At 39.2% G+C, this 23,258-nt stretch overlaps 1 protein-coding gene across 1 annotated transcript; it reads right to left on the reverse strand.

The window, feature by feature from the left end:
* Positions 1–21,086: 21,086 nt before the first annotated feature.
* LOC121981137 (BURP domain-containing protein 3-like) lies at positions 21,087–22,983 on the reverse strand. The gene is made up of 3 exons (XM_042533509.1): positions 22,668–22,983; positions 22,482–22,590; positions 21,087–22,393 (listed from the first exon to the last, which is right to left on the reverse strand). Exons 1-3 carry the CDS (start codon positions 22,725–22,727, stop codon positions 21,273–21,275), a joined length of 1,290 nt encoding a protein of 429 aa, XP_042389443.1. The 5' UTR covers positions 22,728–22,983; the 3' UTR covers positions 21,087–21,272.
* Between the last annotated feature and the right edge of the window lie 275 nt (positions 22,984–23,258).

Here is a 23,258-nt window from a genome sequence, read left to right on the forward strand (position 1 = left end):
CTGGCTAGGTCAACATAAATAGGTAAAAACTATCCACTACATAGCTAATAAAAGCAGAGGCTGGTATGCGCCTCAATCTGCTAACCAACTAGTAATAACATAAGCTAAAAACTACTAGTGTATGATATGATAAATCACCATAAACTGTAACCCTTAATCTCTATCAAGGTCTATCATCATCAGGGTTTTACCTAATACATAAAATATCTACTATCTCAACTAGACAGGTACTAGTAAAGAGTGCTAATACATGTCACAAACTATAATAGTCAACGGTGCATATACTAACAAAAATGTAGGATAACAGTATACCAACATATCTCCTATAGCTTGGAGATGTCCTGCTGATGCCAGGTCCCAAAACCCGAAAAGTCACATCGAGAAGACCAAAACAGAAAATCCGAAACACCGGGAAAATAAGACTCGTAAGCCGATCTCTGATACCAAATAAATTGATATCAGATAAATCTCGAAAATCCAAAACACATAGCAAGTATCGTATACCTGCTCTGATACCACTAAATTGTCACGCCCCGGAGGAGTCCCTGTCCGAAGAAATTTCGGCAGCACCTCCCCTGTACGGCGGACAATCTGAAACTTTCTACATACACAATATACATCAACCACAGGCGGCTGGAATATACACACAACCACGCAGTTATATATATATCATCAGCCCACTCGGCTGGAACAAAATATAAAACACAGCAGAAGAACGATAGAAATCCAAAATACATGACTGCTAGCCGGCTAGGCTTACACCACACAACATCACAATACTCTGGGAAACAAAACCGGAACACAAAGTCAACTACACACATACCATACACCACGATAAACATAAACAAAATGCGAAGACTGGTCTTCTAATGTGATGTGGGGACCGGCAGTCAGGATACTCCAAGCGACTCCATAAACAACCTGCTACCTGAAAAAGATAGTGTCAACGAGGGTGAGTTCAACAACTCAGCGAATACCAATGGACATGAGTAGTAAGATATATCTAATAGCAACAAACATGGAATACAGCTTCCTAATCATATATAGGGAATACGCAAAACTGAAAGGTAACTGAGGAAGCTGTACTCACCAGGAACTCCTATCCAGACAAAAGGGTCGTCAAACCGAAAGTGTCAATAATCCTGTATGCAGGTCAAAAGTATGTATCCAACCAAAATCGCAACCAAATGCAAACACAATCATAAAATATAAATGCATCAATGCATATGATGCTAATGATGCGTCTTGGTCACCCCCGACGTCGGCCATCTCACACACAAATGGTGAGACCGAGTGGGTAGGGTGATGACATGCACTCTGTCGTCACTACTCTTGATGAGTGACCGAGTGGACGGGATCCTGTCGAGTACTCCCGTCCCGTGACCCCAAATCATAAATGGAGGAGCTCAATGCTCTCATCCGATGACACGACGGTATCTCTGCCGGCTACCACGCTGAGTCACCTGACCAACGGAGCCAAACAGAGTCCACCGTCTACCGGCTACTACACTAAATGCCAGCGGAGCCAAACAGAGCGGAACTGTCTGCCGGCTACCACGCTGAGTCCTCAGACCAACGGAGTCAAACAGCAGAACCGCCACACTCCTGTCTGATATACCACTAATCCATGAGTGGTGGTGTGTGCAGTACATGTAACTGGCGATGTGCTCAACTATAGTGGAGCCGAAAATCGCGCAGCATGCAATCATGATGCATGACACTAAGCATAGCAAAACTGATCAACATATCCATATCCATATATACATAATATGGGTACCACAGTATCAGTAGGTCAAATCCACAGATCTAGGGTATACAGGTCCTCTATGAGATAACAACCTAGATCCTAAACATATCCCCCTTCCATAGCATATGTACCAACAATATGCACAGATCAAAGAAAAAGGGCCTAGGTACACAAATCAGATATGATATACAAATAGAGGTACACAAGTCATGTATGGTATAAAAACCTAGGTATCAGATAATCTAGATACACATGCCAGAAAATAAAATCCAGAACCTAGTCCGAACCTCAGTAGGTATGGTATGTCACTTACTCTAGGAACCAAAGTACTCATGGCAATAATCATGAAACGTAAACATGGATACATAACAAACGGCCAACAGATCATGCTATGGGTATCAGACCGTGATATACCAAGGCAAACATGATCATTGCTTGCAGCTATAAAATACTATGCATATTCAATAGACAATATCATAAAGATAAGTCAAGAGGTACCCGCCTCCAATGTAGATCGAGCTAATCAACCTTTATGTCGAAGTGCTTGTCCCGAATCAACATCCTGTAATAAATCGTACAATTTAGCCAAGTTTTATTTGTAAATAGAATAGCTAAACCCAAAATCCTTATTTACCAGAAACCCTAACTATTCCAAATTTCCATTTTATGTGTAACTACAGCAAGGATAAATTCCTCCAATAGACAAACACAATTAATCATCAACTAAATCTTATTTATCCCTCTATTAAATCTCTTTCTCAGTAAATCTAGTATCTCAAATCAACACAACCATTTCCTCCAATCCACACTCATATTTAGAAATTATTTTCCACCACCAAACATAACACCATTATCAATTAACAAACCAACTCCAATGTACAATCGAAATCACTTCTAAAACTTACCTAATTTGCTCTCCTCTATTGAATCACAACCGGAGAAGTTACTGCCAGAATAATGCTCGGAGCTAGGTGGAGCCGCTAACCTCCAAATCCAACACTACAATTCCCAAATCCTGCTGTATAGGTCAAATAGGTCAAATATCCATCATATAGTTTACAATTCCAGTACAAATCATGAAGTCAAATCCTATAAATCCAATACCTTGCAAGCTTCACCCCCAATCCAGATTCACATCTGCCGAAGGAGACCCCAAGTGCAGTCGGAGCAACCGAACACCCTTGGAAACCACAGACCGGAAACTAGGGCTCGACTGGAGTGCTGCCAAATCGCAACAGAGGGGCTAGGGCATGACCTCCGCGATAGAGGGACTCTGCAGCTCCGGCAATAGCCGACGGCGTTGTTGATCGGAGAAGAACCGGAGATCAGCAGATGGGAGAAGTGCGGGATCGGGCGGCGTCGGTGCTGTGAACCCAAACTAGCGCACAGGGAATCGGCCGGAGACGAGAGCTCGGGTGGCAAGCGATCGACCGCGACGGCTGTGGCGTCGGGAGTGGGGCATCGACGCTAGGGCAGAGGCAACGGTGCTGGCTTCCCTGTGGCCGGTGATTGGCGCACGACTCGGCATGGATGAGGAGAGGAAGAAGATGAAGAGGAGAAGGTGGAACCGTCGCGTGAGAGGAGAAGAAGGAAGGCGTCGACGCGAGGTGGTTAGGGCTCAGTGTCACAGGGGGAAATCGGGAGGAAAGGCACAGTTCGGCGAGGATAGGGAAAGAAACGAGAAAAAGCAATAAAAGGAAAATAAAAGAAATAAATAAGGAAAATAAAACATTTCCTCAATTAAATGGGTAACCTAAACAGGCTTTTCCGAGCCCCATTTTTGTCCTGGTTAATTCATTCATACGAGCTCCGAAAAATTCCCGGAAAATTTCTAAAAATTTCAGAAAATTCCCTTATCATTATTCGCCATTTTCCGGTATTTTACACAAACAAAGTAGTAACACAGCCCAAGCATGGGTCCCCATGTCCAAATTGATCAATCAAGTTGGACTTGGTCAATACTGGGTCCCGAAGGATCAAATACATTACCTCGATAGACCATATCGAGGCCGTGATCCAGGAGGAGCAAAGAGAAAAATGATATTTCGAAATTAAATTATAAATTCAAAAATTAAATTCAAAATTCGAAATTAAATTATAAATTCAAAAATTAAATTCAAAATTCGAAATTAAATTATAAATTCAAAAATCAAAAATTTGAAATTAAATTATAAATTCAAAAATTAAATTCAAAATTCGAAATTAAATTATAAATTCAAAAATTAAATTCAAAATTCGAAATTAAATTATAAATTCAAAAATTAAATTCAAAATTCGAAATTAAATTATAAATTCAAAAATCAAAAATTTGAAATTAAATTATAAATTCAAAAATTAAATTCAAAATTTGAAATTAAACTATAAATTCAAAAATTCAATTCAAATTCGAAATTTAACTATAAATTCAAAAATGAAATTCAAAATTCAAAATTAAACTATAAATTCAAAAATTCAATTCAAAATTTGAAATTAAATTATAAATTCAAAAATCAAAAATTCGAAATTAAATTATAAATTCAAATTCAAAATTCAAAATTTAAAATTATAAATTCAAAAATTAAATTCAAGAATTAAATGAAATTCAAAATTCGAAATTAAATCAAATTAAAAGGAAGGCTCCAGATTATCTGGCACCTCCGAACTTAATATACCCGATAAGGGTAACCAAGAGTAGACCACCCGGCAGGGTAATTAAGGTTAGGTAAAATGGGCTAGGTTTAACTTGACCCACAGTACTGGTGAAATTTTTTGGATGATAGTACGTTAGGGAAGCTTGGGCATCGCATGTCTAGGAAGATATGGCTTCGACCTGGTGCATTTGGCAAAGTGGAACTGACCGAAGCTACCCTTAAATGGATCCTAACTAGTTAGACCAAGGATTAGTATTAAGTTCAGTGGGTAGGACTATTTGGAAAACCTCGAAGGCATGGTTACTTTAATGAGCTCCTTGTGACTCACCATAGCCCAGAAGTTTATCCAAAGAATGCTTACTTGTTGAACCCAAAGCTAAACCTGAATCTAACACAAAGTTAAGCCAGACCTATGAATTCAACAATAAATCATCTCACATCAATTATAGGATTCCCTGATTGACAATTTAGATCAGGTGAGATGACTAAGAAAACTAAATTTTAAATCTTACTTAAAGTTAAGTTAAACATCCTTCAAAATCAAATTAATTCAAATATCTCCAACCTAAACCGTGTTAATCAAGTTAAATTAATAATAATAATAATAATAATAATAAAAAACTTTAAAACACTTTTCTAAACAATTGCAACAAATGACCAATTATTGTTAACTTAGCGTAAGATAAAATTCTAAGGAGTCCACTTCAGTCAAACTATCTTTTTATCCATTAACAAGAAACCAATTCATTCACTTTATGTGTGGGAGTTGGATCAATGGATGTTGGATAGTGGATGCCCCAGACATATGACTGGAGATAAATTGAAGTTTTCAAAGCTCAAACTAAAAAATTTAGGATCAGTTGCATTCGGCAACAATGGTCAACTTAAAGTAATCGGAAGAGGTAATATCAAACTCAGCTCCGATTTTATTATTAGAAAAGTTCTGTTAGTTGAAAATTTCAATTTCAACTTACTAAGTATAAGCCAATTGTGTGATAGCGGATACTTAGTCACTTTTGACAAAGCTAGATGTTTAGTCAAAAATATTGAAAATCCTGAAATCACACTTAAGGGACTTAGGAAAAATAATATGTACTCAATCAATCTACCCACATCCTCAATAAAGTGTTTAATAACACAAGAAGAGGAAACTGACTTGTGGCACAAAAGACTGGGTCACACTCACACTAGACTCATTTCAAAAATGAGTCATAATGGTCTAGTTAGAGGTTTGCCCAAAATAAAATTCATTGAAAACTCAATCTGTAATGCTTGTCAACAAGGAAAACAAACTAAGTCAACACACAAATCAACAAATCTAGAAAGAACCAACTCATTACTGGAGCTCCTTCACCTTGACCTATTTGATTCACATGGAGCCAAGTCACTAAGCAAGAACCAGTATTGCTTAGTAATAATTGATGACTACTCTAGGTTTACATGGGTAAGATTCCTAAAAACAAAAGATGAAACCTATGATTTTGCAAACTAATAGAAAATGAAAAAGATACTAAAATTAAAAGAATAAGAAGTGATCACGGGGAGAATTTGAAAATCATAGATTTACTCAATTTTGTAAAATAAATGGATACCTACATGAATTTTCATGTCCTAGAACCCCTCAGCAAAATGGTCTAGTGGAACGTAAAAATAGAACACTACAAGAAGCCGCTAGAACTATGTTAAATGAATATAATTTAAATCACCAATTTTGGGCTGAAGCAATAAATACTGCAAATCATATTCAAAACAAAATTTTAATCAACAAATTTCACAAGAAAACCCCTTATGAACTATATTATCATAAAATTCCTAACTTAAACTATTTAAAAATATTTGGGTGTAAAGTTCACATTTTAAATACTAAAGATTATTTAGGAAAATTCACACCCAAATCTAACCTGTGAATATTTTTAGGATACTCCTCAAATAGTAGAGCCTATAGAGTCTACAATCAAAACACCCTAAAAGTTGAAGAAACAACTAATATAATATTTGATGAAGATAATAATCTACCAAATATAAATGTGAATGTTGAACCAAGAAATATAGAAGATGATGAAATTCAACCAAACCTTAATAAACCAGAGGAACCAATTTCTAACACGATTATAAGACCAACTAGGGTCAGTACTTCTCATCCACCTGACCAAATTTTGGGTGATCCAAACCTAGGAGTCAGAACTATATCTTCCTATAGAATTCATAGTCAGATTGCCCTAATTTCTAAAATCGAACCTAAAACAATAGAAGAAGCACTACCCGACCCGGACTGGATCATAGCTATGCAGGAGGAATTAGCCCAATTTGAAAGAAACCAAGTCTGGGACCTTGTACCTAAACCCATAGATAAATCAATAATAGACACCAAATGGGTTTTTAGAAATAAGTTGGATGATCAGGGTGATATCATAAGAAACAAAGCCAGACTAGTAGCCAAAGGGTTTAGTCAAGTTGAAGGATTAGACTATGATGAAACCTATGCACCGGTAGCTAGACTCGAATCCATTCGAATGCTATTAGCCTATGCAGCAAATAAAGGGTTTAAATTATACCAAATGGATGTTAAGTCAGCCTTTTTAAATGGTTTTATCAAAGAAGAGATCTATGTAAGCCAACCCCCAGGATTTGAAGACTTAAACAATCCTACTCACGTATTTAAGTTAAAAAAAGCCTTGTATGGACTTAAACAAGCCCCTAGGGCATGGTATGAACGGTTGTCCAATCACTTAATTTCCAAAGGCTTCAACCAAGGTCAAATAGATCCAACTCTATTCGTAAAAACTGTAGAAAAAGACATCTTCATAGCCCAAATCTATGTTGATGATATAATTTTTGGATCTACTAACTCTAAATTTCTAAAAGAATTTGTTAAATTAATGGAAAGTGAATTTGAAATGAGTATGGTTGGTGAACTTAATTTTTTCTTAGGCTTACAAATAAAACAAACTAAAGATGGAATTTACATTTATCAAACTAAATATGCTAAGGAGTTAATTAAAAAATTCTGCATGGAAAATTCAAAGATAATAAACACTCCAATGGCAACCAACATCAATATTGACTCTGACCCAGTAGGAAAACCAGTAGACCCAAAATATTATAGAAGTGTAATAGGTAGTTTATTGTACCTAACTGCAAGCCGACCTGATATATTGTTTGCTGTAGGTATGTGCGCAAGATACCAATCCTGTGCAAAAGAGTCACACTTAACCTATGTTAAAAGAATACTTAGGTACATTAAAGGTACTCTAAATATAGGACTCTGGTACCCTAGAACTTGCACTCTTGACCTTCATGGCTATTCTGACTCAGATTACGCTGGATGCAAGTTAGATAGAAAAAGCACAAGTGGCAGTTGTCAATTTCTAGGGCAATGCCTTGTAAGTTGGTCAAGTAGAAAGCAACATTGTGTTGCTTTATCTACCACTGAAGCTGAATATATAGCCTTAGGTGAATGCGCATCTCAATTGTTATGGATGATGCATACTCTTAAAGACTATCAGCTAGATTATCATAAAACAAAATTTTCAATTGATAATATAAGCTCAATAAATCTAACAAAAAACCCAATTCATCACTCAAGGACTAAACATATAGAGGTGAAGCATCATTTTGTAAGGGATCATGTAGCTAAGGGTGATATTATACTCAACTATGTTGAGTCAAAATCAAACCTAGCTGACATTTTCACAAAACCCTTACCTGAACTTGAGTTCAGCTCACTTAGAAGACAAATAGGTATGTGTTGGGTAGAATAGATACTATAACTTTATATTCTTTATTTTTTTTTTAACTTCTAGGCAAAATTGATTTTCCAAAATCCCCACTTTGCTAGACTTTCAAAAGTTGGATTTAGCCTAGGATTTACCCTTAGAAAACATGTTCCCCCAGGACTCAGCCAGAGCATCTCACAAACACCTAGGTTTACCTTGATTGTGTTTGTAAAACATAGAACGGTGTGAGATGCATAGGGTACAGCCTGGACTCAAGAATGCTTATTTCTGTGCATCAATATGAGTCTGGGCATTAAATACATAATTAACAGTAATCAAATCAAGTCTTCCAGCCTTAGTCAAATCTAACTGGATCAATTGACTTGACTTGACTAACCAGGTGAACACTGTTGCCCTCTAGGCAATCAGCAAGTAGCTAAATGGTTAGACAGTTGGTGGAGGCAATATTAAAAGTTTAAGCATGTTTGTACTTAAGGGCTCTGATACCTGATCAAAACCAAATCTTGACTCATGCTTGGACTTTAGAACACTGAAACCTTACTAAAACTAAATTAAGGTTATCTCTTCTCCTTTGCCTTAAGTATTCCTGAAATTTATCTCAAAAACATTCCTTAAGCAGTTTTATCAAAATTTTCTCCAAACTTAACTTTCAAATATCTTCTAACTTTCATATACGTCTTTGAAATTTTTTTTTAAACCCTTTTGAAAATTCATTAAGTTGTTAAAGCTTTAAAAATTATTTTTCCTTGCAAATTTATTTAAAAATCTCTGAAGTTGAAACTTGTATTTTGAAAATTTTTCTATGAAAATTTTGGAAACCAATGTTTTTCTATAGACTCCATAGACTCAAAAAGAGCTCATGTTTTTCTATGTCTATTCAAACAAAATAAATTCTAAAGTGTTGTCCTTCACTTTCCTTGCCTAAGTTAAAATGTTTTTAATTCTGTCTTGAAAAATTAAGTTTTTCAAAACTAGCTCATTTTTGATATATGGCAAAGGGGGAGAGTAGAGAAATTCAAAGTAGAGAAACTCAAAAGAAAAAGGAAACCCTGTATTAAGGGGGAGCTTGACAAAAAGTTTACAAAAAGTTTAAGTGTTAGCTTAAGTTAGGCGTTCATTTGAATTTATATACTTAAGATTGCTTAATATACTTATGCGTTTGTTTTTTTTACTTAACTTTGAATTTGGGTTGCCATAATCAAAAAGGGGGAGATTGTTGGTGTGGGAAGCATCCGACGATCGAACCTGAGTTTTGATAATGGCAAAAGATTCAAAGTTAAGGGTTGTTGTAATCTAACATGGTTGAATGAGTATTTCAGGAAAGTCCTGGCTGCGGTTAGGCAAAGGGAAAACCCCTAGGGGGTGGTAACCCTAGGTCATAGGGGGTGGTAACCCTATGCGGAAAGTCTTGGCAAGTCGATGGCTTCAGGCAAAAGTCCTAGGGGGTGGTAACCCTAGGTGGAAAGTCCTGGTGTCGCGAACCAAGTGAAAGTCTGGACTAGCCGGGAAGCGGATGTCCAGCAGAAAGTCCGGAAGCATCGAGTGATGAGCAAAAATCCAGTCGATCTGGAGGATCGACTGGCAACAGGTAAATCTCCTGAGTGGAGTAGGTGAGGGCGCGTTCCCCGTAGAGGGAAGAGGCGTCGGTCGACCTAGGATTTTGCCGGAAATCAAGTCAGACTTTGACGGTCAAGACCGTCAATTCTTCTTCACGATGTTTTGTCTTATTCTAACACTGCTGGGGATTTTGCTCGGACTAATCTTTGTTTGCGGTGAGGAACCCGCTTTGGAAAAAGTTGTCCGGCGCCGGATGGATCCGCCGGACCAAAGTTTATCCCCTGCGCGAAGTTGACACGTGGAGCATCCTGGTTGGTTGGCCACGTCACACTCCAGGCGCCCGGAAGGGATCCAGGCACCCGGAACCTCATATAAAAGAAGGGTCGAGGTGCAGCACAAAAAAACGACAATCTAAGTAATCTCCCTGCGACAAGCTGCTAACGACTCGATCCAGAAAGTGCTGCAACGACACCCCGACAACCCGGAGCTTCGATTTAGCCTTTTGTTGTTGGTATAATCTGTTTACTGCTTTAAATTGTAGTTAATCTGTAATAGTTTTATCGTGCTTATAGTTGTTGCCCATGGAAAGCGATCAAGGATCGCGGGCCTTCGAGTAGGAGTCGCTTTAGGCTCCGAACAAAGTAAATCTTCCTGTCTCTCTGTGTTCGTTATTTCTTTATTCCGCTGCGCTTTTACTCGTTTGTTTTACGAATCGAAAAAAATAGCCACGAACGCTATTCACCCCCCCCCCCCTCTAGCGTGGTCTCGATCCAACACTCTCTTCTTCCTTCTTATTATTCTGCTTTCTCACTATCCCGAATCACTGTCACCTGTGTCGAATCACTGCAACCAACTCAGGCGTCGCCAATCACTCTTTCTTCTCATCTGGTTCTCTGAACTCACACCAATACCATCCATGGTCTTCACTGGTGTCTCTGAGCTCGAACCAATGAGCAAGAGTCCAACTGATCACGGCCAGTGAACGTTGAAGCTCGAATTGCATCACTTGCAGTGAAATACAACATAAAGGGCACTTGTTCTTATTCTTCTAATGAAGCTTCATTTGAAATTAACCAATGGCACGATACCTGCAACCTGTAACTTAAAAATCTCACAGCAGATGATTTGATCAGGTGAATCAGAAGTGAATCAGAAATATCACAGAAGCAGCAGAGACAAACGACATGTTATGGATCGGTCAACAGACCGATCCATAGATCTCTAGACCGATCAGGTCTCATCCTGATCGGTCTGGGAAGAGTCTGATCGGTCTGTGGACCGATCAGCCTATGGGTGGATCGGTCCACAGACCGATCCCCCTCTATCGCTTTGAGTCCCAGCGATCCCATCGCTTCTTTCTGATCGGTCTGTAGACCGATCAGATAACCCACAGAATTCTTCTGTGTGGTTACTGATCGGTCCACAGACCGATCAGATAACCCACAGAAACTTTCTGTGTGGTTACTGATCGGTCACGAGACCGATCAGTTCACTTAAGGTATCACTGGATCGGTCTGTCGACCGATCCAGTCAACCAAAGTATCACTGGATCGGTCTGTTGACTGATCCAATGTCCCTGTGCTAGTTTTAGAGCCTCCCAGCCCTAAACCCTAATGTCTTCCTGGTCCAGAGAACGAGCTACCAAGCCCTCTCCGACTTTGTCTAGTCAGAGAACGAGCTATCGAGCCCTCTCTGACCTAGTCCGGAGAACGAGCTACCGAACCCTCTCCGACTTCGTCCGGTCCAGAGAACGAGCTACCGAGCCCTCTCTGACCTAGTCCGGAGAACGAGCTACCGAGCCCTCTCCGACTTCGTCCGGTCCAGAGAACGAGCTACCGAGCCCTCTCTGACCTAGTCCGGAGAACGAGCTACCGAGCCCTCTCCGACTTCATCCGGTCCAGAGAACGAGCTATCGAGCCCTCTCTGACCTAGTCTGGAGAACGAGCTACCGAGCCCTCTCTGACTTCGTCCGATCCAGAGAACGAGCTAGCGAGCCCTCTCTGACCTAGTCCAGAGAACGAGCTGTTGAGCCCTCTCCGACTTCGCGTGCCAAGTATCCGTACTTGGACTTTTCCTCTCCATATGATCAACCTTGATCAATAATTAGTCTAAGTTTAATTAATATCTGATACAAACTTAAATCAGTGTCAACATCAAAACAACAGCCAGGTCAGACTGTATCAACAGTTTTTACTTGGTTTGGAGCCTTCGATGACTCCTACTCCAAGACCCAAGTCCCGCAGACCTATCGATGGGCAATCCACTAAAAATCTCTTCTGCTATCTCCAGAAGAGAAAATCGAGTACAAAAAAGATTAGATCAAGTGCAACACACTGCACTTGTCCTTTTGTAGTAATTAAGTATACAAAAATGTTACCAACACTTAAGGATTGAAATAATAGCACTTGCGTTGATGTCAATTTATCGGGTGAGATCAGAACTCCTCGGAGTAGTCGTCGGGCACGATAGCTTTGCCATAGAGTTGTAGCAGGAATCAGGAGCAGTCGAAAGCTTAAACAGATGCGCAGTAGCTAGTATACCAGTGTTGTATGAATGCCTTCTCAAGATTGCCTTATATAAGGCCTGGAAGGCGCCTTCCATAACAGCCGAAGGCGCCTCCAATGGGTTAAACTTGATCCCGAACAACCCAACACTTATCCACGGTGAGGTCAAAGTTTCACCATACGGAAGGCGCCTTCCATAGCCATCGAAGGCACCTTCTATGAACAGTACGAAGGCGCCTTCACTACTTGAAGGCACCTTCGGACAATGTTCATCCAAAGGCAAATATGCTCCTTTTGTCTTGAAAAACAATGTTAGTCCAAATAACTTGCAAAACAAATATTAGGACAATAATAATTAATAATAAAGAGTAGTAATTAGTTCTTGTCCTCCCAAGACCAGAAACTAGTCAAGGTCTCAGTTTAGGGATCTCAAATGGACCTAAACTGGACCAACGCCTAATGTCCCCTCAACCGGGACGTGTCCTCACTTAGTCATTCTCCTCCAGTGACTTACCTTAACTTACCAATTTGTCAGACATCCGGTCAACCCGTCAATCTGTCTAGACTTCATGCTAGCTATCCGGTCGACCCGTTGACCTAGCTGGACTTCTCGCCAGATATCCGATCAGCCCGTCGACCTATCTAAACTTCGTACCAGCTATATGATCTACCCGTTGACCTAGTTAGATTTCTTGCCAGATATCTGGTTAGCCCGTTGACCTATCTAGACTTCTCCTGCACACTTAATCAAGTGGTTAGATCACAACATAACCTAACTTAACTTACTTATCATTCATCAAAATCTAAGTTAGACCATTAGTGTAAATTACACCAACAGATACCACCAGATTAGAATAAGGTCTGGTGATGAATGATAAGATGACATTCAAGACGCAGCATGGGCTATATGAGTGGATGGCCATGCCTTTTAGATTGTCCAATGCGCCCAGTATCTTCATGAGTTTTATGCATCAGATCTTGCGGTCCTTTATGGGAATGTTTGTGGTGGTATACTTTGACAACATCCTCCTTTACAGTTTGACATGTCTTTGATCATCTCCATGTCGTCTTTGAAAAGATGAAAATGAAGTGTTTATTTGTAAACAAGAAGAAGTGCTCTTTCTTTACTACATCGGTAAATTTCCTCGGCTTTATTATGTCTCCTGATGGTGTACATGTAGATCAAATAAAGATAGATGCAGCCCAGTGTGGCCTCAACCGAGGACCTTGCACAATGTCAGAAGCTTCCATGGCTTAGCTTCTTTCTATCACCGGTTCATTAGAAATTTTAGCACTCTGATTGCTCCTATCATGGAGTGTCTCAAGGGAAGGGATTTCAAGTGGTTTGAAGAAGCAAAGGTTGGCTTTCAACTAGTCAAACAAAGGATGATCGAAGCACCAGTTCTAGCCTTCTAATTTTAACAGAATATTCGTGGTCAATTGTGATGCATCTAGGGTAGGTATCAAGAGTGTTCTGAGTCAATTTGGGTGACCAGTTGCTTTCTTCAGTGAAAAGCTCTCTGGGTCCAAGAAAATTATTCTACCTATGACTTGGAGTTTTATGCCATCATACAATTCTTGAAGCATTGGTGACACTACCAAGTACAGAAGGAATCCATCCTGTTCACTGATTATGAAGCATTAAAGTATATTAATGGCCAACACAAGCTGAACAGGTGGCATGCCAAGTGGGTGGCTTACATACAAGAGTTTACCTTTACAATAAGGCACCAAGCGAGAAGTTTGAACCGTGTTGCAGATGCTCTGAGTCAGCATTCTTCATTATTCACCACCATGAGTACTAGGGTTATAGGCTTTGAGGTTTTTCCATATATGTATACAGCTAACCCATTATTCGGAAGGATATTCCAGGAGCTATGCATTCCAGACTGCTCTCTAAGGCAGTAGATTATGAGCGAGCTTCATAATGAGGGGCACTTTGGACGTGATAAGACGTTGACCCTTATCTCTGTCAATTTCTATTGGCCCAAGTTAACCAGCGATGTGACTCACTTTGTTAATCGATGTTTTGTATGCCAGCGGTCTAAGGGGGTTCTAACTAATGCAGACTTATACACTCCCCTACCTGTTCCTGAAACTCCTTGGCTCGATGTCAGCATGGATTTCATATTGGGATTACCCCGCACCTAACGAACGTCAAACTTAATTCTTGTTGTTGTTGACAGATTCTCAAAGATGGTGCATTTCATAGCTTACAGGAAGACTATGGATGCTACTCGGATTGCCCATCTTTACTTCAAGGAGATCGTGCATTTACATAGCGTTTCTCGGTCCATAACTTCAAATCGAGATACCAAATTCATCAGTCACTTCTGGAAGAGCTTATGAGGGAAATTGGGAACACAGTTAAACTTTAGCAGTGTTTACCACCCTCAAAAGAATGGTCAAACTGAGGTGGCAAATTGGAGTCTAGGTAATCTTCTAAGATTCCTTTTAGGAACTAAACCAAAGCAGTGGGACTTGGTGTTACCTCAAGCAAAGTTTGCCTACAACAAATTGAAAAATATTTCTACGAGATTGAGTCCTTTTGAAATTGTCTATAGCCAGAATCCATCAGAAGTTCTAGACTTAGCCTCTGTTCCATGTGTAGGGAGAATTTGTCCTAAAGCAGATGAGATGACAGAGCATCTTCGAGGTATTCATGAGCAAATGAAACTAGCAATTATGGAAAGCAATACTAAGTATAAAGATCAGGTCGATCGTCATCGCCAACAGGTACTTTTTGAGATTAGAGATTTTGTCTAGGCTGTATTAACTCGTGATCGTTTCCTTGTTGGAGAATATAATAAGCTAAAGGATCGAAAAGTCAGACTATGTGAGATATTGTAAAAGATTAATGACAATGCCTACAAGTTGCGCTTTCCTAGTTATTTGAAGACTTCTGATATCTTCAATGTGAAGCACCTAACTCCTTATTCGACGGTTGCTAATGAAGTTAATCTAAACTCGATGACGAGTTCTTTTCAAGCTGGGGAGACTGATGTAGGCCCAACCCCTGTTGAAGTCCAATATAAGTCTTCAAACTTCAAATGAGCATAACTTTTGACTCGAGACTCGGAATCAGGCTCTGTCTATCATCATGCATGCAAAATTTAAAAATCTACATTTGTTACCGATGTAATTGTAACCGTCAATTTTAGTCCCAAATTCTAACGTTTAAACCCTTTCTAGGGCTTTTTTCTATTTTTGGTAATTTTTATTTTTTAGGTACTTAGGTAATTTTCATATTTTTTTATATTTTTTAGAGAGGATTTGTTTTGATCTACGTCTTGTTTTGAGTTAAGATCATTAAGTTAATTACTTTTCTTTTTGGGTAAAAATATATTTTCTTTCTTTACAATTTTAGAATTAAGATCTATTAATTATAATTATTGTAATTTCTTTCCTTATTTGAGTCTTAGGTTGTGGTCTATATAAGAGTCATGTTTAGATGTTGAGGGATTAACCCCTCAAGTTTTAATAAAAGGTTTCCTTCTTGAAGGTTCCTCTTCTTGTTTTCTCCTCAATTTTATTTTTCGCACCAGCCTGTAGGATAATCGCTATCCTGCCCGGCATCAGTATGCCAGAGGTTTTGGCTTCCTCTACAATGATTGAAAAATATGCATTTATGCAATCGCCATTTGTGGCTACGGTCCAATCAAAAACACCCAGGAAAGATGTCATATTCAATGAAATCATTCTATTGGACCATATTGCCTTTGTCATAGTTAATAAATTATGTTTTATAACACTAGTACCTATTGTTAGTACAATTGGAGCAGTTACAAAAATTACATGTGTTATACCAATTTCTAAATATGCGTGGTTGATTTTATTTAATATTATAAAATGTTTATTTGACTATACAATAAGAAGATAATTCCAATGTAATTTATCTTTGTGTTCACAATAGAAGTATTAACATATTTCATCATATATTTGCATTACAGTAAGTGTATCAGTCAATGAACACTTGACTCATTCTAGTTGACTCAGTTTCAATAATGTCTCTGCCACTACATCATCTTTATTTTTCTTAAAATATGACTTCACTTGCTGAACAAATACATAGACAAAAGTTTTCTCCATGAGTAATTTATATGTGATATAGGAATCAAAGACAAAACATTTAACCAATCTAAATCGTACCTTTATGATTTTGGATTTGTGTTTGACAAGCGTATGCAAAAGTTTAGATGATGAAGATGTAGCAGCTACATCCGCAGATGAGACAAAGGCTTCTTGACCTTTAACAAGATGCTCAATATTTTCCTCTCCTTTGGCCTTGGTCATCTCTGTCTCATGCTCATCTTGGAAACTGACTTTTTAAATTCTTTTGGCCATGAACACTCCCTTAATCTCTTTTGCAGGTGGGAGTGTGATTCTCTTTATAGCACTCCTCTTTGCCCTTATTATTGGCCGATTAGCAAGTAATGCCTCTATATCCTTGGCAAGCAACTAACATTGAAGATCTTTAATTTTTCTCTCTTGTTCTGCTATAATTTTGTCTTTTATAGCTAGAATTTTCATTAATTGTTTTATCCTTGTCAGCTATTATAGTTTCTAAATCACTGACACAGATTTTAATCTCATCAATTAACTCACCAATTCTAGTCTCCATGTTTACAATGAGCTGGACGTTGGCCTAATCCACCGACTCCAAATGAACAATTTTGCCCTCCCTTACTTAGCAAATTATACAAGACCCTTTCTCCTGAACATATTCTACAGTAAATTCTTGAGCTTCGGCTACTTGTTCAGGAAATTGCTCAGGAACTTATTTAGGAATTTCCTCATAAATTGATTGTATAAACCCCTCAATAATTTATTGATTTATATGCTCTACAACATCTTCTAGGGAATCATTTAAGAGCAGATGTGTCTCTAGATCTAATGGAGTTAAATCAATAATTATTTTGGCAGCAAGTAATTTTATAATCCTAGACTTTATTGTCTCCACACGAGAGTCTGACCACTTCTATCTGCATATTCTTGAAAGGGCATGTTGTCTGTAAGGATCTATTATTTTGACATGTTCATATATCCACACTTGCAATACAATAAAAATGGTTAAATATAAAATTTTATGCATAAAATATATGAATCTATCATTAAATTTAAGAACTTACAGCGAAGAGATGTGTAAACCCTTTGAGCATGGGAGTTTGATTTCCCTCAAGGTCCTCTGGCTTCGATCTCTGTAAAAGCATCACACCAATGACCCCCAGATGTGGGCTCATATAATCATATACAACCTTATACCAATTATACCTACCTAAATTCTTAAAATTATCTATATAATCAATTAGTGATTGTACTGATAATCTAGATATACTGCTAATAGTAGTAAATTAAACACAAATAAAGAAATACAATATTAAAAATTGACAAATGAGAGTATCAGATTCAGCAGATGAAGGTTGTTTACTGAAGTTGATCATCTTGTTCTCTAATTCCTTCTGTGTACACTCCACATTACTGAAAAGTTGAAGAAATAGTGGGGTGGCAACTATATATTGCTGTAAATTTATTTCATCGCCTTGATTTGGGAGTCCTAGAATCAGTAAAACATCTTTCCTTGTGAAACTAATCTCATTATGAAAGATGAAACATCTATCTTCAATGTCCTAATTATCAAACATATTTTGTATAAGGCTTCGGATATTTACAATTTCAGGCATGGTTATAGTCCAAGCAAATGAACTTCTATTTATCAACTCCATCTACCGGTCATTTATGTATAGTGATGATAAAAAACTCTTAAAGTGAGGGTAATTACTTTTCCAATATACTTTCTTACGATATGCACGGGAAGCAGAAGTTCTTTGGCTTACCATTTAATTCTGTCAAACAAATATATCAAACCTTAGTGATAATCATTTGGCTTCATTACAATGTTATTAGTTTTCAACCATAATATGATACATTACACTGTTATATTTTAACCATAATATGATACATTATAATGTCTATAATTTCTCCTACCTACTACAATGTGATTAGTAGCTACTATAACATGGATACTTATCACGTTGTAGCAGTTAGAGTCAAGTAGCTACTACAATACTGAGAAAATAATAGGGACTGTAGGGTTAACCACGTTATATCAATCATTAGAGTTTAACTATGTTGTAGCTGCTGCTATCAAGTAGCTGCTACAACATTACAACCTTTTTTTTAAACCTCTATTTCCTTAAAGTAAATCTTTAATCCAAAGACCTATAATCATTAAACACCATTATAGTTGCTAGGAGAAGAATCAAAACTCTAAAAAATCAAACCCCTAAATAAGAGGAGAAAAATAAAAACATTAAAGTCTAATGAAATATTTACGATGGAGGAGAAGCTTCGTATAAGAAACAAGTCATCACGATGAGGTTGAATGACGAAGACACCATGGGGCACCAATCAACTTTCAATGAAATTCTTTCGAAATATTTATTGCATGTCGAGTTTAAGGGTTAAAAATTTGGTCGATGAGGGAAAACGTTAATTGTATAATATATTTTCGCTTTCTCTGTGTGCATGATAATATATATTAGGATTAGAGATAATTACAACTTATATTGAAAAGACTTACCATTGAATGGTTTGCGAGAAATGATGTTTGTTAAGTTTCCTACAAACTCTATAATAAAAAATTAATAAGAAAAGTTTATTTGGAGTGTCAAAGTAGCTGCTACAGCATGTAACGGCAAATGTAGAATAGCTGTTATAATGTGGAGCATCTATTGTAGAAAGGTAGCAGTCTACATTGTGGAATTAGCTACTACAACATTATAGCAGTTAATATTCCAAGTAGCTGCTACAACGTTGCAGCAGCTAGCCATCGAAGTAGCTACTACAACGATGTAGCAGCTAACCGTCGAATTAGCTGTTATATCATTATAGCAGTTATCTGTCGACGTTGCTGCTACACGTTATAGCAACTAACCATCAAAGTAGCTACTACAACGTTATAGCAATCTACATTGTGGAATTAGCTGTTATATCATTATAGTAGTTACCTGTCAAAGTAGCTGCTATAACATTATAGCAGCTAGCCGTCGAAGTAACTGCTACAATGATGTAGCAGTTAATATTTCAAGTAGCTACTACACCATTATAGCAGTTAATATTCCAAGTAGCTGCTACAACGCTGTAGCAACTAGCCATTTGAGTAACTGCTACACCGTTATAGTAATTAACATTCTAAGTAGCTGCTACGACGTTGTAACAACTAGCTGTCGAAGTAGCTGTTACACCATTGTAATAGTGAATATTCCAAGTAACTGCTACAATGTTATAACAGCTAGCTGTCAAAGTAACTACTACACTGTTATAGCAATTAATATTTCAAGTATCTGCTACAACGTTATAACAGCTATTCGTCGAAGTAGCTGCTACACTGTTATAGCAATTAACATTCCAAGTAGCTATACAAACTGTAGCAGCTAGCCGTCAAAGTAGTTGTTACACCGTTATAGCAGGTAACATTCTAAGTAGCTGCTACAACGTTGTAGTAGTTAGCTGTCGAAATAGCTGTTACACCGTTGTAGCAGCTAGCTGTCGAAATAGTTGCTACACCATTGTAGTAGTTAACATTCCAAGTAGCTGCTACAACGTTTTAGCAGCTAGCCGTCGAAGTAGCTATTACACTATTGTAACAGTTATCATTCCAAGTAGTTGCTACAACACTATAACAAGTAGCCATCGAAGTAGTTGCTACATCGTTGTAGCAATTATCATTCCAAGTACATACTACAACGTTATAGCAGCTAACATTTCAAGTAGCTACTATAACATTGTAGCAGTTATAAGTCCAATAAAGACAATATACATTTTCCCCTATCTTAATTAAATAGATTATTTAGAAACACGTATAAAAAGTATATATCAGGAATAGAGGGAATTACAATTTAAAATGAAACGACTTACCAAGTAACTGTTATTTCAACGGTTAGTTACACACGTTGTAGTAGCTACTTAGACATTTAGCTGCTACAAGGTGTAGCAGCTAATCGTGGAAGTAGATACTATAATGTGTAGCAGTTAACTGTCCAAGTGGCTACAAGCATTAGTGTTATACATTGTAGCATAAATCCTTATAATATATATTAGGAACGCGGCTGGAAATTATAACTTAAAATAAAATGAATTACTATTGGTTATCAATTGTGAGAATTGATGTTTGGGAAGTTCTTGCAAATTATATAAGTAAAAACTGGTAAGAAAATAGCTAAGGCTTGTGCATTGTAGTATATATCAAAGTTAAAAAATATTATACAAAGTTGAAAAATAGACAGTGGAATGGAAAGATTTACGATCAAGAATGGAGAGGAGTGTTCAGCAAATCAGCATCGGCTATGTGTTCGATGGTAATTTCTCGAACTTCTAGCTAGCTCAAGAATATATATGAGATTATAGGTTGTCCAAGTAACTTGCAATCTCTTTACTTTTATTTGCCCGATAAAAGTGCACTGTGACAAAAGACGGTGGCAAAGAAAGAGATGAGAGAAGTGTTAAGTAAATTAACATCGGCTATATGTTCGATGATAATTTTTCAAATTTCTTGCTAGCTCAAGAATAAACATGAGATTATAAATTGTCCAAGTAACTTACAATGTCTTTAATTTTTATTTGCCCGATAGAAACATACTGTGATAGAAGATGGTGGCAAAGAAAGAGATGAGAGGGAGAAGGAGAGGGTAAGGGTGAGAGAAATTTAGATTTTAAAAAATATTTTTATCATTATTTTAAATAGAAAATCGAAAGAGAGAATAAAAAAATATTTTTTTATAAAAAAAATTGAGCTGGCATCGTTATATCTGTACGTCGCTGATGATCACATGAAACGTATATATATACGCTGATGTTCACATGAAACGTATATATATATATATATATATATATATCTGCACACAGTAGACAATTGAAATATATTTGGCACATATATATCTTTATTAAGTTATTGTAGGTCCAAATAGTATTAGAATGTGTACAACGTACGGCCCTACGTGGCACCGATAGATATCATAAATCTACTATCATTACTCTCACAACCATACTGATATATTTGCGACAATATTCTGGCTACCGTAGCTGCAATGGACTGCCATTAATTGCTGCGGCTCCACACCACGTGGTCCTCCGGCAGGTAGTGGCACACTGGCACCGTCCCCGGACTCACCTTCAGCGTCTTGAAGGCCACGTGGTTGGGGTTCCAGCCGGCCGTGTCGGTGTGACACACCGCCACCGCCTCCACCTTCGTCCCGTCTGCTCCCACCAGCAACACCGTGTATGCCCTCGCCGTCGCCGACGTGTGGCAGTAGAACACCGCGTACGCGTACTTCTCCGCATGGCACGCCACCACCTTCCCCTCGGCCGCCACTGCCTTCCTCACCCCCTCGATCGTGTACATCTGCCGCGGCGTCCCTGCCTTACTGACCGACGTCGACGCCGCTACCACGCGCCGCGTACCAAGGTTGGCGACGCTGAAGTCCACCATCGACTCCAGCGAAGTCGCGCAGACCTTCCTCTCGCCGGGCGCCGCAGGGCGCTCGCACTCCTGCAGCGTGTTCAGCGTCATCTCTGCTTCCGGCGAACCGGGCTTGATGGAGAGCCGGTCGAGGATCTCCGGGAGCCGAGCCGACGAGAAAGGGATGGCGTCGGCCTCCCTCCGCGGGAGGAAGGCTGCACGGAAGTCGCTGGGTCGAGTGAAGTGGACGGTCATGGCCGTGCCGGGGTGGAGGTTGCTCTCGAGGAAGAACAGGGCGACGTTGGAGTCGTCATGGATTTGGGTCTCGCTCGCCGCGTACTCGTAAAGGAAAGGTGAGTGTTCCCTTACCGGCGGTTTTCCCGTATAGGGGCCGACGTGCACGCCTACGCCGCCGTGGCCGACGTTCACCGTGGTGCCTCCCCCACCAGGCTTTCCTGTTCCCACATGCACCCCGCCATGCCCGACGTTCACCGTGGTGCCTCCGCCACCGGGCTTTCCTGTTCCCACATGCACCCCGCCATGCCCGACGTTCACCGTGGTGCCTCCGCCACCGGGCTTACCAGTTCCCCCACCGCCATGACCAACGTTCACGCTGGTACCGCCGCCGGGCTTCTTGGTAGTCACATGTACGCCGCCGCCGCCGACGTTGACGGTGGTGCCGCGGCCGGGCTTCCCAGTGTTAACATGCACGCCGCCTTTACCAACACTTACAGTCGTCTTCTCACTCCCCACCGTCACACCTGCCAAACACAGATTTACCATCAACGAATCGAACAAACCAAACTGTTCAATCGACAAAATCTCAAAAGCTGCAACGTCAAGATCGACCAAGAGAGAGACGATCAGCGATGGCACTCGGCATGGGAGTGGTAGGGAGGACAGTACGCCAGTAGGCTTCCTGGGGAGACATGGCCGCATCACTCGAAGCGCGAAGAAGCTGCCGAAGCAGAGGAACTGGAAGTTAGCGCCGCCACGTCAATTGTAGCAAAGAAAAGAAGACAGAACTGTAATTACCAAGAAGAACGAAAGCAGAGGGAGGAACACGAACAGGCGATCCATTGGAGGAGAAGACATCGGAATGCACAGATTTCCGGCACTCGACGACGAGTTTATAGAGAGTTGATCGGGCAGCTAGCCCGATCGAAAGGATGCGATCGAGGTCGCCCTCACTCTGTTTCCTAACTGAAAAAGATGGTGAGTAAATACTTAATTAGCAGCTGCCTCAACTGTCCCCCTGCAATAACTTGCTCATGCTCCAGACGGCAGCCTTACAGACGATCTTCATGGTTCATTATTCATTGTTCATAGAAATCCAAAAAAGCTTCACACTTACAGTACAGTCTCTGGAGGTGCCTCATTAAATCACAACCCATATAGGTCCATCAAAGTCAATTGTGGTTAGTAGTTGCACTTATTTTCTTCCAGTGAGCAATCTGCCAGGGTAAGCATTTGTCAGTTAAAATCACTGATATCGATAGGGAATGGTTTCAGCTGCCAACTGCCACAATAACTCGGCAACCCTACCATCACGTTTATTTGGGGCGATCGCATTCTTGATAAATTCTGTCGGGGATTCATTCCTAAATCGATGGCATTTTTTCTAGA

The sequence above is a fragment of the Zingiber officinale genome, chromosome 5A (genome assembly GCF_018446385.1).
Source record: "Zingiber officinale cultivar Zhangliang chromosome 5A, Zo_v1.1, whole genome shotgun sequence".
Classification (NCBI taxonomy): domain Eukaryota; kingdom Viridiplantae; phylum Streptophyta; class Magnoliopsida; order Zingiberales; family Zingiberaceae; genus Zingiber; species Zingiber officinale.

Excerpts from the sequence above, each read along its gene's own strand:
- LOC121981137 (XM_042533509.1), bottom strand. The coding sequence starts at position 22,727 with ATGTCTTCTCCTCCAATGGATCGCCTGTTCGTGTTCCTCCCTCTGCTT. Across the intron at positions 22,591-22,667 it reads CTCTGCTTTCGTTCTTCTTG|CTTCTTCGCGCTTCGAGTGA; the intron begins GTAATTACAGTT and ends CTGCTTCGGCAG. Across the intron at positions 22,394-22,481 it reads CGCTGATCGTCTCTCTCTTG|GTGTGACGGTGGGGAGTGAG; the intron begins GTCGATCTTGAC and ends TGTGTTTGGCAG.